Here is a 14,658-nt window from a genome sequence, read left to right on the forward strand (position 1 = left end):
ATTTGCAAGTTAGAGCCAGTATTTGAGTTGTTTAACTTCCACACAACCTTTTCTCATGATCATGGAAAAACAGCACACATGAAGAGTAACACCTAGAGATATTACAAAAGAATATATTTTGTCTAAACATTAGAAAGAGTTTCCTCATAATAAGAGCTGTTCAATAATATAATGGAAGTTAAAAAGTAGAAAGTGGGGGAAGGAATGTAGCAGCACCTTTAATACTAACGTTTTTTTAATTTTTGCATGAGCTTTGGTGGATATAAAGCGACTTACCAAGACAGAAATGAACAGAATCTGACTGGATTGACAGTTAGGCCCTACTTCAAATCTGGTAATTGAACACAGTTCTCCAGCATGCTGAAGAAGAACAGCAAAACTGGATTATCAATGACATAACTGAAGCAAATGCTCCAACATCCTCAATGACTAAAGTTACCATGTTGCTGATGGTGCCATGCACATACCACACTTGTATTTCTTGTACTATGATGCTGTCCAGAAAGAAAAATTCCTAAGTAGACAGTGCAAATTCTGTGAGAGGATTGGCTTTCATTCTAGGGAAGGCTTCTTTTGCCCCAGCAGCTCTGCCAAGCATGAGCTATGACAGAACAAAGCCAGCCCTCCAATGTGGGTAGTTCACCTATATGCAATAGATCAGCTTAATCTGGTTTCCATTTGCAAGTGCAGTGCCAGCTGTGTGGCATATATTGTTCTCTTCTCCAAGAGAGAAGTAAACCCTGGAAGCTCTGAAGGAACAGCTTGGGGTGGCACCACTGCTCCATACCCTACAAGTGTCTCAGCTTGGAAGGATTAGTCCCAGTTGATGCTGTGTCATCCCATTTTCTAAGCTGCTTTTAAAATGTCCTGTTTTCTCTTTTCTTTTCCAACTTCCCCCCCTTTCCCCCCAGTTTTCTTCAGTTGCTGTAAACTGAGTTCAAACTGCAAAAGTAGTTTGTACTCTGTTAACTCAACAGGAGAAAGAGAAGAGGAGGTGGGCAGAGTCTTGTTCTTCCCAGTAAGTTTATTTTTCCCCAGGCTTTCCTAAACTCAATATATAAATTCCCAGGCTTCTCTGCTAAAAATAGCAATTTAGTTTGTTCTTCCTCATTAATGTTTACCCTCTTTTTTTGTGGAAACACCATCTTGAGCCTACTCTGACGTTGCTCAGCCAGGTAGGTCCCAGTTTTCAGTTTTGAAATGTTGGAGGGTATGCTGCTGCTACCCCCCCCCCCACCACCAGTTTCTGCAACCTATGGCAGTTGGATCACTCTGCCTAGTGGTCAGATTGGCCCTAAGATGAAAGGATTTTTGGTGAAGAGCTACTGCCAGCAGTGCTGGACTAAACAGACCAATTCAATATGCAGAAGATTCACAATGTCCCCAAGACCACAGAGTTGTTATAAGCAAAAGCTTCATCTGGGATTCTAGGAAAGGCTGCCAGGTCAATAGGAATGGCATCCCATTAGATCTGAGCCCCAGTGCCTGTTTTTGTATGTTAAGTACAGCCTGCAGCCCTATGATGTTTCTGTCCTGACTGTTAAAGGCATCTCAGTGGTCATCTTGGGTAGTTGCTGAGCTATCAAGCAGAACATTCCACAAATGGGGAAACAGTGGGGGTGGGGGCAGATGGAAATTAAAAGCAAGCAGCTCTATAGCAGGGGTCTTCATTCTCGTTTCGGGCTTATGAGGGGTGCCTGCTGTTTCCTTCCAGTCTTACTCCCCCTCTGCTCCCTGCGGCTACCTGCTTGCTTAGGCATTTTCTCATGGCATGGTAGAGAGATCCAGACACTGAGAAAGGAGGTATGCAAAGGACGCTGTGACACTGTTGAAAAGCAGTAAAATGGCCACAGGGAAGCCCATGAGGAGGTTTTCTCCATGTTGCTTGTCAGCATCCTTTTTTCATTTATACAGTATGTGCCCTTTCTCCTAGTGTTAGGTGTCATTTCTTCCATTTGCTGGTGGACATCAGCCACATAAGTTTTTCAGTGTCTGTGTGATCTCTTTATAGAGCCTACAGACACACACACACACATGCACACCAATGAAGCTGCTGCAGATTTGCTGCTGACATGCATTTTGGGAGCTGTGGGTGGGTGGCATGAGAGGGGAGAATGGGTACTTTTAATTCTAAATTCTTTTGTCTGACTTTGGATTTTGAAAATAAGAGGAAGGGATGAGTTCATATTTGTTCTTGAGACTATAACCACATTTGCTAGTTAATACTCACAGAACATTTTTTGTGCACCTAGCCAGGCAAGGAAAAAAGGAAGTACCACAATTGCATCCTTTTGGCTATGATCCAATCTCTAATCCTGAAACAGCAATTTCTTCCTGCTTTAATACAGTGCATCTCTATTTTATTTCAACAAGCAAAACATATTTTTATGCAGTGGTTTTTATCTATAGTAAATAGTTAACCCAGACACTAGAAAGAGTAATCATTTTTAATCCTTGCTCGAATGAAGGAGAAATCTAGTACTTTCTAGATGCTTTCACAACATCCAGAAGTGATTTGAGGCCTAGTATCTCCCAGTCCAGTATCTTCCAAAGTTAGATGGAGGCCAGCCCAGAACAGGGCTGAGATCAACATATGGAATTCTTAAGAGAGCTGCTGAAGACCCAGCACCATAGCAGGAAGCACCATAGTAGGTCTGAAATAAAGCAATTGGCCTTACAAGAAAATCTGGTCTGCCACTCTGGGTGACACCAAATGTCAGAGTATAGCCACTGTTTCCGATAGTGCCACAGGGCAACATTGTTCCATTACATTGTAGGAAATTTAAATCGTGTCTAGAGCAGAGTTCGAAGAATGGCCAATGGCACAGCCAAAGCTTCTGAGAGATACAGAGACCCATTTTGCCACATTTGTGGCAAGGGGTTTCAGCCCCCTTCAACTTTTATAGGTCTTTAAAGGCCACCCTTGTTTTTCAAAACAGAAAATGGCCATTGCAGAGGCCAGGAATTCCTGGGAGGTAGCAAAAACTGACTGGAACTTAGAATATCAGAGCTCTAATCCCTACTGAGCCATGAAACTCATTGGATCACCTTGGGCTATTCTCTCAGCCTGGTGTACCTCAGGTGCTTGAAGTGAAGACAAAATTCAAGGGAAGCGAGTTATGCATGTTACTCAGAGCTCATTAGAGGGGAGACAAGGTATAAAAGTAACAAATAAATAGATGGTACAAATGAATAAATCTCAACAAAGACAGAAACAAGAAAAGACAACCTCCATCTCATCTGAACCTTTGGCTGGACATTCTGGACTAGATTTGCACAAAGACAGCACTGGACTTTAAAATGACCATTGACTTTGAACAGAACCCAAGAAGGAGACCCACAGCATAATTCAAAGTCTTGAGATGAATTGTTTTATTTTGCTTTATTGTTGTGATATGTCTTGTACATAGTTATTTACTTATATATATATATATTTTAAAGGGACCAAGATCCTGGACCCATATGTTGGTTCATGCATAGGCAGCATCCCTTGAATTGGGCTGGTCCTGCCAGAACCAGCACATGGTTTACCTAATCTACCCTGATGATCAGTGCAATCTGGATCACTATATGCATACAGGTGGAGGAAAGGGTCTAATGCTCACTGGAATTTGCCTTAACGGTCTCTGCTGCAGAAGTCACCCCCTACTGCCTCCTCCCCAAATCCTCCTCACTAAGCAAAGCACAAATCTCCAGCATCAGCAGCTTATGGAGGGAAGCTGGCAAATTAGCACCTCCAGACGCAAGGCAGAGTTCACCTCGGGCCGGGGATCTGCCAGTGCAACTTCCTCCATTTTAATAGTTTAATAAAAATTAGCATAATTAACGAACATCTGTATGATCCAGAGCGGTGCAATTTGGCACTTGGAAACGAGAGCTTAAACATTATTGCTGGGAGTTTAATGTTGTTTTAATTCTTTTTGGCACAGCACAGGGAAATAAAGCGCCCGGCGCCGATGGTTCTCGGCTTGGGCTCATTTGCATTCCCTTCCTCCTTTTTTTGATTATGAGCAATCGCCGCTTTCCCAGCAATCCATCAAATCTGAAATTGTTTTAAAATACCTCACAGTGTTCAGGCCAAATCAACATCGCGAAGGTGGTTTGTGCCTCCATCTTTGCTTTCTGCATCTACCCGTCTGGCATGGTTGCCCCTTTTTTGTGTCCTTTTCCCTGAGCCTGAGGCTCAGTTCATGCATGCCATGACGTACCTTGCTTGACTGCTTTGTGCTTGATGACTGCAGCAGGATGTGTGAATTGACTCTGACTGAAAAGCATTGTGCACAAAATGACATCAGGTGACACGAAAGCTGTCCTTCTGTCTGTGGTGATTAATCTGTAATGGCTCATTCACCATGAATTTGACACGGTAGCCAACAAGTGGTGAACATACGTGCATGAAAAACAACCCAGAGTCTTTTTGATGAATGTTGCTGGGACTTAAACATATCTGGAAACTCTTGTAGCTTAAGATTCTACTAATAATTCTGGATTACATGGGCTACTTAGTTACGTTTGCATAACTAAGTAACATCTCTTGGCCCAACTCCACCACCACCACCTTAGGAGCCAGCAACCAAATCAAACAAAGGAGATCTGTTGTGCTTCCTGTTGGAGCAGCAGGAGGATCACATTTCCTCCCTGCTCCTGCCAGCGAATGAGCTTATGACAAGGAATTTTAACAGGAGTCCTGCTTCTGATTCTTACAGTCTCACTCACTGGCAGGATGGAGTGGAAACGTTACCTTCTTGCACCACAATCAGAAACTAAGTGGAACTCCTTTGCATGATCGGCTGATGGCTCTTAAGGTGGGCTGGGGTGGCATTTACAAAGTCTTACAGTAAGACTACTTAGTCTTACTAAATACAAACCAATTACAGATTCATAACTCTAGGTTATTAATACCTAACTGCAATGAGTGCTAGCCCATATATGGATGTTTCACACAAGGAAATCATTCTGAATGTGCCCAGAGAACCTCTTTACTTTTGCTTGACATGTCCCAGCAGCTGCTCAAGAAACAAAATACAGTATAGCGCACCTATGCCATAGGCAGACTTGCCATACTCAGATTTAAGCCCGGGGAGTTAAAATGGCACATGCATTTGTGGTGCATATGCTGCACACTGCACAGGAGCACATGCCCATAGGAATCAACAGGACTTGAGGTCCTGTGTTTTTTGCCATAAGTGAGGAGGTCTGGAACTGATTCCCCGTGTATACAAAGAGCTCACTGTATAGAAAAGCCTGGCTCCTCTCACAGGCTAATGGACAAGTTGTTGTTGGGAACATGTTCCCCTAACCAGCAAGACACCCTTCAGTAAGAGGAGGCCACAAGCAACATGGCTGGACCCAAAGAGTTGACAGTACTAGACAATATTCGCCCCCCCCCCCCCCCCCGCAGACAAAATTCCTCCAGTTCTTCTCGGCAATGTTTAAAAAGCCTTTTATCTAAGGATATGTTTATACAGTCAGCAGTGTTAAACAGTGAAACTTTGTTGAATTATACTACCTCAGGATGCACCAGAAGAATACATGTCCCCGACCCCTCAAAAATGTAGGAAAATACAGTAGTAGTGCTTTTCTGTGCTCACGGTATGGGTGTAACTGTTGAAGGGTTTTAAAATGAGAGCATTTCCCTACCTAAGAATTCTGTTTCATCCCCCCAAATGAACATTTTCTTCTGTACCCAAGTTCCTTGTATTGTAGAGAATGAGACATAAAAACCATGCATACCTAGAACTCTCATGTTTTAGGTATTGTGATGTTTGAGGCCTGAAAGAAAATTTCATCTGGGAAGCAGAATTCCTAATTGGGTCAGTAATGCACCACCTTCAGTAGCTACTCTTCTGGTGAAGGGAGTTTCGTCCATAAAGGAATATTTAACCAGGAAATCCAGGGAAAGCTTTACTGCCTTTTGTGACATTAGCTTATTAAGATCTGAGTTGTTTATGGACTTACTGAGCAAACCTCTATTTCATACTAGTTCTCTCTCCTCTATCCTATTTTGAAAAATATAAAATCCAGGGGAATAGCAGTATTGCAGAAAAACCAGAAGAATCATGTAGAATATTAGCAACTAAAGTTTGTATGCAAAGAGATATTGTAGCACCTTTGAGACTAAGAAGGTTATCGCACGGGGGCAAAACCGTCCCCCGATGTGTTCTAACGAGCACGAGCGTGGGCGCGCACGGAGCTTGATGGGAACCCGATGGGGCCCAGAACGCTAGTTTACCGCATGGTGGAACGCCGCCGCTGCCGCCAGCGTTCCCATCGGGTTCCCGACGTGTTCCAGGAGGTGCCATTTCTGGGAACGCTTTTGAAACTGTTCCCAGAAATGGCGCCTCCTGGAACACATCGGGAACCCGATGGGAACGCCGGCGGCAGCGGCGGCATTCCACTGTGCGGTAAACTAGCGTTCTGGGCCCCATCGGGTTCCCATCAAGCTCCGTGCGCGCCCGCGCTCGTGCTCGTTAGAACACATCGGGGGACGGTTTTGCCCCCATGCAATAACCTTCTATGTGAAAGAAAAAATCCGGTAGTATGAGCTTCCATAGACTTGAGCCTCCATAAGACTTGGAGGGTCTTATGATTATCACCCCTAACCTAAAAGTCATAGAACATGTCTCAAACTGGCATCACAAATAGGGGTATACTATAGATTGTCCCGTCAATAAGCATAAACCATCTAATGTTGGAGGACATGAGGATTTCACATTTTGACTGCTGAATGAGCATGGTGACTAAAGGCAAGAGATGTATAAGAACCAGGTAATAAAAGTATGAAACACCCTGCTGTTGTACACATTTCTCAACATCATTTGGAGACTTTGGACATTGACTGAACAATATGCAACATCCTCTGGTTATTACACTGCTCATTTGTGCACTTTTTTCACAGTAATCAGGCTGGGTGTTTGGAAGCTGTTGCCTAAAAGAGTAACTTTCACACACTCTGCCAAGGATGCAGTACTTCTCTGCTGACGTTTGCCCTGGCTCCCATTTTTTGTAGACTTCCACTGTACTCTGCAGCTTTAAAGAAACACTTTTCACTACCTCTGTGATAAATGTCAGGGAGCACTGGCTTGCTTGGCCATGGCACCTGCTCAGCATGGCTGTAGCTTTTACCCACTCTTCCCAAATCTGGTGTCACCCACATGGGCATATGTGCCCAAATGCCAACCTTGAAATGATGGAAGTGGAGGGCCCCCCAACAGAGATATGTATTGGAGGAACTATTTAATTATGGCAAGAGGAACATCAAAGCAAGAGCTGTTAGGACAAATTAGACACAGGGCAGAGAAGAAGTTGGGTAGAGATGGGTGCAATGGACCACCATTTTCTCTCTCTCCCTCCCACACACAGAAAGATTTGTAAGGTCAAATTGCAGCAGAATTCAGTGCAGCAAGAAACAAGTATGGCATGCAGCCTTCCTAGCTCACCTCAACTAGAAGGCTCTCAGGAAGCAAAGTCAAATGGGATATGAGTGTAGGAAAGAACTTCCAAAACAAAAAGACCCTGAAATGCAACGCCCCCTTCCAGTCTTCCTTAAGACAGTGCTAGGTTAGGTAGATAAAACCTTTCTCCATCTCCAGCCACAGATCTCTGTCATTCTCGATGGAAGCAGGTGCGGTACTGTGTACCTAGCAATTCCCTCTCACATAGAAGGGAACAGACCTCAAGTTCTGCAGTCATCTTTGCCTACAGGGTTGAACAGTGGCTCATCAGATGTGGCTGAACTGCATCTTCCATCATCCCTCACTGGCTAGAGATGATGAAACCTGCAATTCAGTAATATATAGAGGACTACATGGTGCCCACCCTGCATTCCTGTGTGCACATTATTAGGGGATATGCATATATTTTGCTTTGTCCTGTTAATATATAGAGAACATAAGGGACTGTACATGTAAAGTAGCTCATTAATAATACAGCAACCAGTTTAGTAGTTATTCATTACTAATAATCCACTATGTTTAGCATTTATGTTGCACTTCACCTGTATTGTCTCAATAATCCTTCTAGGAACAATATAAAATTGGTACATTATTGTTGTTCTCATATTTCAGATGGTGGTAGCAAACTTTAAAATTTCTATGGTGTGCTAATAACCTGAGAGTACATAAAAATACTTCAGATGTTGTTATTCCTCTTAAAGAGCCTTAATGGATTATTTACAGCAAGAAAAATCTTGGTGTATGCTGGTTTAAAACCTGCAAGTCTCAGTCCTTTCACTTAATGATGTCTTTGCTTGATTTCCAGGAATACAACATGTATGGCTGGTGGGTTGGCTTGCTGAACAGCACGGTGGGGATTGTCCCGAAAGATTATCTCATGCCAGCATATGATATGGAAGAAAGATGAACAGCAGGTAAAACAAGGTTCAGTTGATGTTGTTGAGGAAGGAGAAAGGGGGAGGCCTTTTGCAGCCATTGGGAAGGGGGTCCTCCACATTAGGCATTTCTGTCTTGTGTCCAGTATTGTGGCAGAACTCTGATTCATTTCCATGAGGATAGCTGCTGCAAAGTCTCCCGGCAAACTGGATCCCATGGCTTAGATTATTCTGTTTTTCAGATCCAATCTGCAATTTACATTCAGCATGTGGTGTTAGTGTATTTTAAGTAGCAGCCAACACCATTTACCCATCAGTCTGAATTAGGACCTCAGCATAGCTCGATACAGGGTTCAGTCCTTTCCTTTGTAGTGCAAGCCTGAAAATGTTCCACCCTATGGTGGCTGTTGGCCATTGGGAGCAAATAAGATACCATTGTTTCCTACAAACAAAATGCTCCTCAATCCATCTTGTGGCCTCATGTATTGTACCAACACCCTGGCAACTGTTATTTAATTTTTAAAAATGCACATGAAAATGCAAGTATGTGTTTATCATAATGTGTCACTACATCATCCCTAATGGTTTCTGAAATCCATTGGCTGAGATGGCTGCTTCACTTTTGTCATACTGAGACAACATGGAGGTACATAGCAGAGCATTCAGGCTTCCTGAAGGTCCTTCTCTGTGGCTCCTTGTGCTTTCCATCTGCAGTGTCATGCCAGTGCTGCAGGCACTGTGCCTGTTCTCCATTGCTTAGTAAGTATTCGCTTGCCAGAGCCATTGTGGCTTCATCAGCTAGCTGTCTTCCTGTTAAGGTAGCTTAAAGTTAACTGAACAGCAGTGATGATGATTGAAACACATATGCAGGCATCCTACTGGAGACATATGTTTGTGTACAGTACTTTCCTTTACGTTTGCATATGTCCATTTTGGAGCACTGCAGAGGTTTGTATTCTCTTTCTCCCTCCACAGTGGTAAAGCAACCCCCCGATTTAGTGTAATTTTCTCAAGCTCCCCTGCACAGCCATTCTGTGGCTCGTGAGAAATGGACACAGTCAGAGAAACACCTGGCTATGTCCTCACAGCCAGATGCAACATAATTACATCAGCACTGAGATCTCCAGTGGACCCCAACAGATCTCAGCATTGATGTAATCAGTCAATAATAATAATAATAATAATAATAATATATTTATATTCCACCTTTTCCCAAAGGAATCAAGGCGGATTACAAAACAGAAAACGACAATAAAAAGCAAATTACAATAAAATCACATTAAAAAAATAATCCCTAATCCCCACCTCTTCCCAATCATAACCCTCAGCATTACACAATAATGAAGCACAATAACAGTTTGAATAATTATACAAAACATTTTACAACTACATAACATAGCAGGATATCTGGCTATGGGGACATATGTCCAGAATGCACTGCAGGCATAGTCCAGTTTGAGGTGGCTTTAACTCTCCTGGTACAATGTTAGTGAATTATGGCAACTGTAGTTTTGTGAGACATTTAGCCTTCTCTGTCAGCTCTAGTGCCATAATAAACGACAGTTCCCAGGAGTCCCTAGTACTGAGCCAGGGCAGTTAAAGCAGTCTCAAACTGAATTATTTCTGCAGTGTGTTTCTCACCATAGATACTTCTCCAGTGCTGTCTGCTCCCCATAGCACATGGAATGATGGCAGAGTGGGCATCGGAGACTATATAGTAAGGACATTATCACACCAGCCTTGTATCTCACGACAATCGCATTATGAAAGGAAACAGAAACACACTGCTTTGAAAATGTTTCTTATCACACGTCAGTTCTTTTGCACAACTGCACTGCTTTGAAAATGCCTCCTGTCCTGGATGTGATAAGTCTCTTCACTGCAGTTCTGACATTACGGCTGTCAGTGCCATCAAGGGACACAAGTCTCCCCTTTCTCCCCCTCCTACTCACTACTCCAAAGCAGGCTAATTCCATGCATGTTGATCTGTTTATTTTCAATTTTGCTGTGTTTGTGTAATTACAACAAAAAGGATTAAAATTATTTTTATTATATTGTTTTGCTTTAAGTATGCAAAACCAGCAGAGATAAAAATTAAAAACCCTGACAGGCACAGAGTTAGCCTGCTTTTGGAACAGCAAGTGGGAGAGGGAGAGAGGAGAAGAATTGGGTCCCATCTTGCCACATGACTGCTGTGTGAATTGAAGTGAAGAGATGTTTCGTGACATTTAGAGGTATTGACAGGTTTTGCCCGTCAATGAAAAAGTGCACTACAGTAACAAATGGAATTCAGGGCAGCAACAGGATGGACATAATGTCATGCTATAAGTACTGGCCAAAGATGCTTTTATCCTGTTAAAATTCCATTTTTTAGCCTCGTGTGATAAAGTCCTAAGTTTGGGAGAATTTATATAGCTCAGCCTGGTGTAGGTTCACATGCAGCACTATTACACTATGCTGAACCATACAGACTTGCAGCCATAGTGTCATTGTTAACAACCACCAGAAGCTGGTGCTGCTATGTAACTGTGTGATACAGAATGCACTGGTCAAACAAGGGGCGCTCAGGAAGAGATGCCCTAGGACAGAGATGGACAATCTCAAAGGGTTTGGTCGTCATTTCCAACCCAAATCCTGGACCGTCTAGGGACCACCTTGTCTCTACTAGATGAAAGAAGTAGTGATCGGAAGGTCATTTCAAGTTTTTAAAAAGTTAGGGTTTGGGAGGTTGCCAAAATAAGGTGGGGTCTACCCTATTTCAGAGGAAAACTGTGAACCCTGGAAACTTCTGGCAGCATGCCTTTCCCTTTTGGAGGGGAATATTATGTGAAAGTTTCTGCCCTATCCTAGAATAGTGGAACATTTGAGAAGAGGTGATGAGACAGTTGCTTATTTGTATTCTGTAGATAACCTGGTTCTAAAAGCTCCCAGAATTTCCAACTGTAGCCAATGTACTTCCCTTTGTAAATACTTTCCTTTGCTTTTTCGCCTGTCAATTTTTAGCTGGTGAACTGAGAATTACACCCGTCTGTCCTACCTGATGGAGAGCACTGTGTAGTATCAAAAGCTTGCATGGTCTCCCTTTGGTAGAGGTTGGTCCAGCAGAGGATATTGATCAGATTTTTTGTTTTGTAGGCCTTTTAAAGAATTCAGATCAGGGACTGTTGTTTATTAGTAGGAGAGAGCATGTATGAACATCTGTTTTATCTCAGGACATCTATTCTTAAAATGTGACTAGAGGTCTGACTGTGTTGTTGTTAGATGCTGACAATTATCCCTGTGTGGCATTATACAGTAATACAGAGCTCTGCCCCAAATCTATCCATATTCTATTCTTTGGAGCATGAGTCCTGGCAATGAAAACAGCCTCTTGGACTGAGTCCTGGGGAAACGAGAATCAAACTGAAGCTTAGCATGCTCCCTATCCTTAATGTTCTCTAGTTCTTCAGGAGCAAGACCAGCCTCTGAAAAATTTCCACAGGGCTTGTTGAAAGGGCCTGGCAAGCAATGTCTCTTGCTATTTTTCTGCCATTAGCCTAGATGAAACCTGGAGGAATATTGTCTCTGGCTCCATCTTCTGGCCTCTCCTCTCTGCTGGAATGAGTCAGGAAATCCCTACATTTGCAGAAAACATTGAGATTTACACAGGTGAATTTCTGAGACAGCAAAAGAATATAATTCAATAAGATTATGCCATAGGAAGGAGGGAGGGGAACCTTTGTGCAAAGTGAAGGGAACAGTGGTAGAATAACTGGTTCGTTATTTATTCTAACAGTATCTAAGGGTTATGGTATGTAAGATTCCACTGTGGCTCAAAAGGCCATTTAAGATTTTTACTGAACAGGTAGCTAACCTGTGGCATGCATGCCCCATATGATACAGGCAATTGGGATTTGTGGCACTCCTGGATAGGACCAAGAGACATTCACTGACCTCAACCTGGCATAGAGTCAGGTCTGCTCTCCTGCCTGATCCCCCTTTAATTGGGCTTAGTCTCAAAGCATAGGGATGGGGCTGGCATGTGGAGTCAGTGTACACTACAATGCCAGCCTGAAATATTTGTTAGTGGGGCACTCTTGTCCAAATGATGTCTGCCTCTGCTTTATTAACAGCACATTTAAATCACAAACTTAGCCAATAGATACCTAGCAGGCCCCTGCAGCAAAATAGCAGAACTGTTTAGAGCTGGGAAACATAACTTTTTGAGGTGGATGGGATCATGACTCACAAAATCTGGGAGCTTCCATTCCAAAAAAGAAACTTTTGCAAGCTCTGTAACTGTCACTTCCATCTGGTTTCCCAAGTCCTTAGAAAATAGCAAGGAGTTGGGTTTACAGATTATCTCATAGCATCAGTGACAATAGTGATATACTCTTAGAGTAGGGTGGGCCTGCTACCTAGGTGTAAGGGATCTTAACATTCCACCCAAAGATCCACTCTTCAGAAAGTGTGAGCTGCTCTTGTCTGTCCCAAAGTCCTTCATCAAACCTTCCTGCTGATTTTCCAAAAACCAAATGTGGTGGGTTCAAAGGTAGACCAGGTGTGGGACTGGTGAAAGCCCTCTGAACTTCCACCATTCCTAGAGAACTGCTAGGCATTCTTCTAGTAAATGGTTGTAAATGTCATAGTAAATGGTAGTCTGCAATCAACCTTTAGTCATTAATTTCTAAAGGAAAATTGATCCCCCCATGCATTTTAACCCTGGAGACTTTTTTTCAAATAGTCCCTATTTTATTATAAAAGAAAGGTATACCTAGCATTATAAGAATGATTATAGCAAGTTTCTTACCCACACTCCAAACGAAGCTTTTTTCAGCTTCATAGCTGAAAATGTAGCTCATATAGGATTCTGGGCTCGGTTAGTTATTGGGGGCATTCACACTTACATTTTTGTCCCAAGGAGATCCGGATCTCTGGGGTGACACAATACCAAATTGATGTTTCCACTACGATCTATGTGCCCAAGTCTCTCTGGGGCATTTAAACCATAGTCAACATTCACACATGCACCAGTTCAATTAAAAATGGAAGTACCTCCATTTCTGGAAACAATCACATGGATCCGGATCGATTCGGTAGCATACTCACACTGCCGAAAATCCAGATCATTCTGGACCTTTAAAAAAGACGTGGTAAGAGACCTGGTGTTGAATACACCGGATTAGGTGGGTTCCCCCCCCAAAAAATGGTGCCAGGTGTATTTGGGGCCAGCATGAACACTGTGGAAATAACCCAGTTTCACACCGGGTTATTTCCATAGTGTGAATGGAACCATTATCTATTAGTTATTGGTTATATTATCCATTAGTTAAAATCTGTTAGTTATTATGTTTGCTTCTGTTTCTTCACAAATATATATTTACAGTACATTTATTTTGTATTCATTTCTAGATAACATGGGTTTCATCTCTTCAGATACCTTTGCTTTGAAGATGCCAACAAAAACACAACCCAGCACTCTCTTTCCTATTTCTAAGGAGGAAAATGCATCAGCAAATGTTCCTGCAGGCTTTTTTGATACTGGGATATAGTTCTTGATATCTAGGCTTAGACTTTGGCTGCAATACTTTTCTTTCTTTCTTTTTCTTTCTTTTTTCTTTCTTTCTTTTTTCTTTCTTTCTTTTGTTCATTCGTTGTTGTTTTTTCAGGAGGGCACTCATGGGGAAGGATGTTTTGGAACGGTTAGGTGATATTTCAGATTAAATTTGTCTCTTACTCAAATATTTTTTGTTGTTTTGCATATTTTTGTCTAGTTTTAAAGCAGATGATGAAACATTAATATTTAAATCAAAAACCATAACATGCAGTATAGAATATGATTATTAGACACATCACTCTCCTGTGTGAAAATAATGATGGACAGTTGGGTCTCAAATATAAATATGACTAAAAATGCTTGGGCAAGTCACATGTTCTCAGTGTCCATAAGTTGCAGTGGCATTCCCAGATATGTCAAAATCATAAAATACTCCCCCTGTAGGTCTAGTTCTATATGAATTCTGCAACAAAACATGACTTCAGGAACCTAAATTTCCCCTGTGATAAGGGTTAAATTTAAATATAGGTTAAGCTATGAAGTAGAGAGCCAGCATGATGTAGTAGAAGCAGTTCTCTTGAGCACTGAGTCACACTCTCTCAGCCCCAGAGGATGGCAATCACAAACCCCCTTTCAAGAAACTTACCAAGAAAATGCCATGATAGGTTTGCTTAGGGTTGCCATGTCGGACTTGAAAGCGCTCAACAACAACAACAACAACAACAACAACACCATGAAGGAGCAGAGAAACCCAATTAGCTCTACAGGGCAAATTATTCAAATAAAAAGGGGG

At 42.3% G+C, this 14,658-nt stretch overlaps 1 protein-coding gene across 1 annotated transcript in view; it reads left to right on the top strand.

The window, feature by feature from the left end:
- LOC149309076 (src kinase-associated phosphoprotein 1-like) overlaps nt 1-14,031 on the top strand; it is a 107,670-nt gene extending 93,639 nt beyond the window's left edge. The window contains exons 9-10 of the mRNA XM_089532054.1: nt 8,260-8,368; nt 13,721-14,031. Coding sequence (XP_089388180.1) covers nt 8,260-8,361 — 102 coding nt within the window. The 3' untranslated portion in view covers nt 8,362-8,368; nt 13,721-14,031. The remainder of the gene's footprint in view (nt 1-8,259; nt 8,369-13,720) is intronic.
- The last annotated feature ends 627 nt before the right edge of the window (nt 14,032-14,658 follow it).

This window comes from Sceloporus occidentalis, unplaced genomic scaffold, assembly GCF_023333645.1.
Source record: "Sceloporus occidentalis isolate IW3139 unplaced genomic scaffold, rSceOcc1.0.p SCAF_7, whole genome shotgun sequence".
NCBI classification, from domain to species: domain Eukaryota; kingdom Metazoa; phylum Chordata; class Lepidosauria; order Squamata; family Phrynosomatidae; genus Sceloporus; species Sceloporus occidentalis.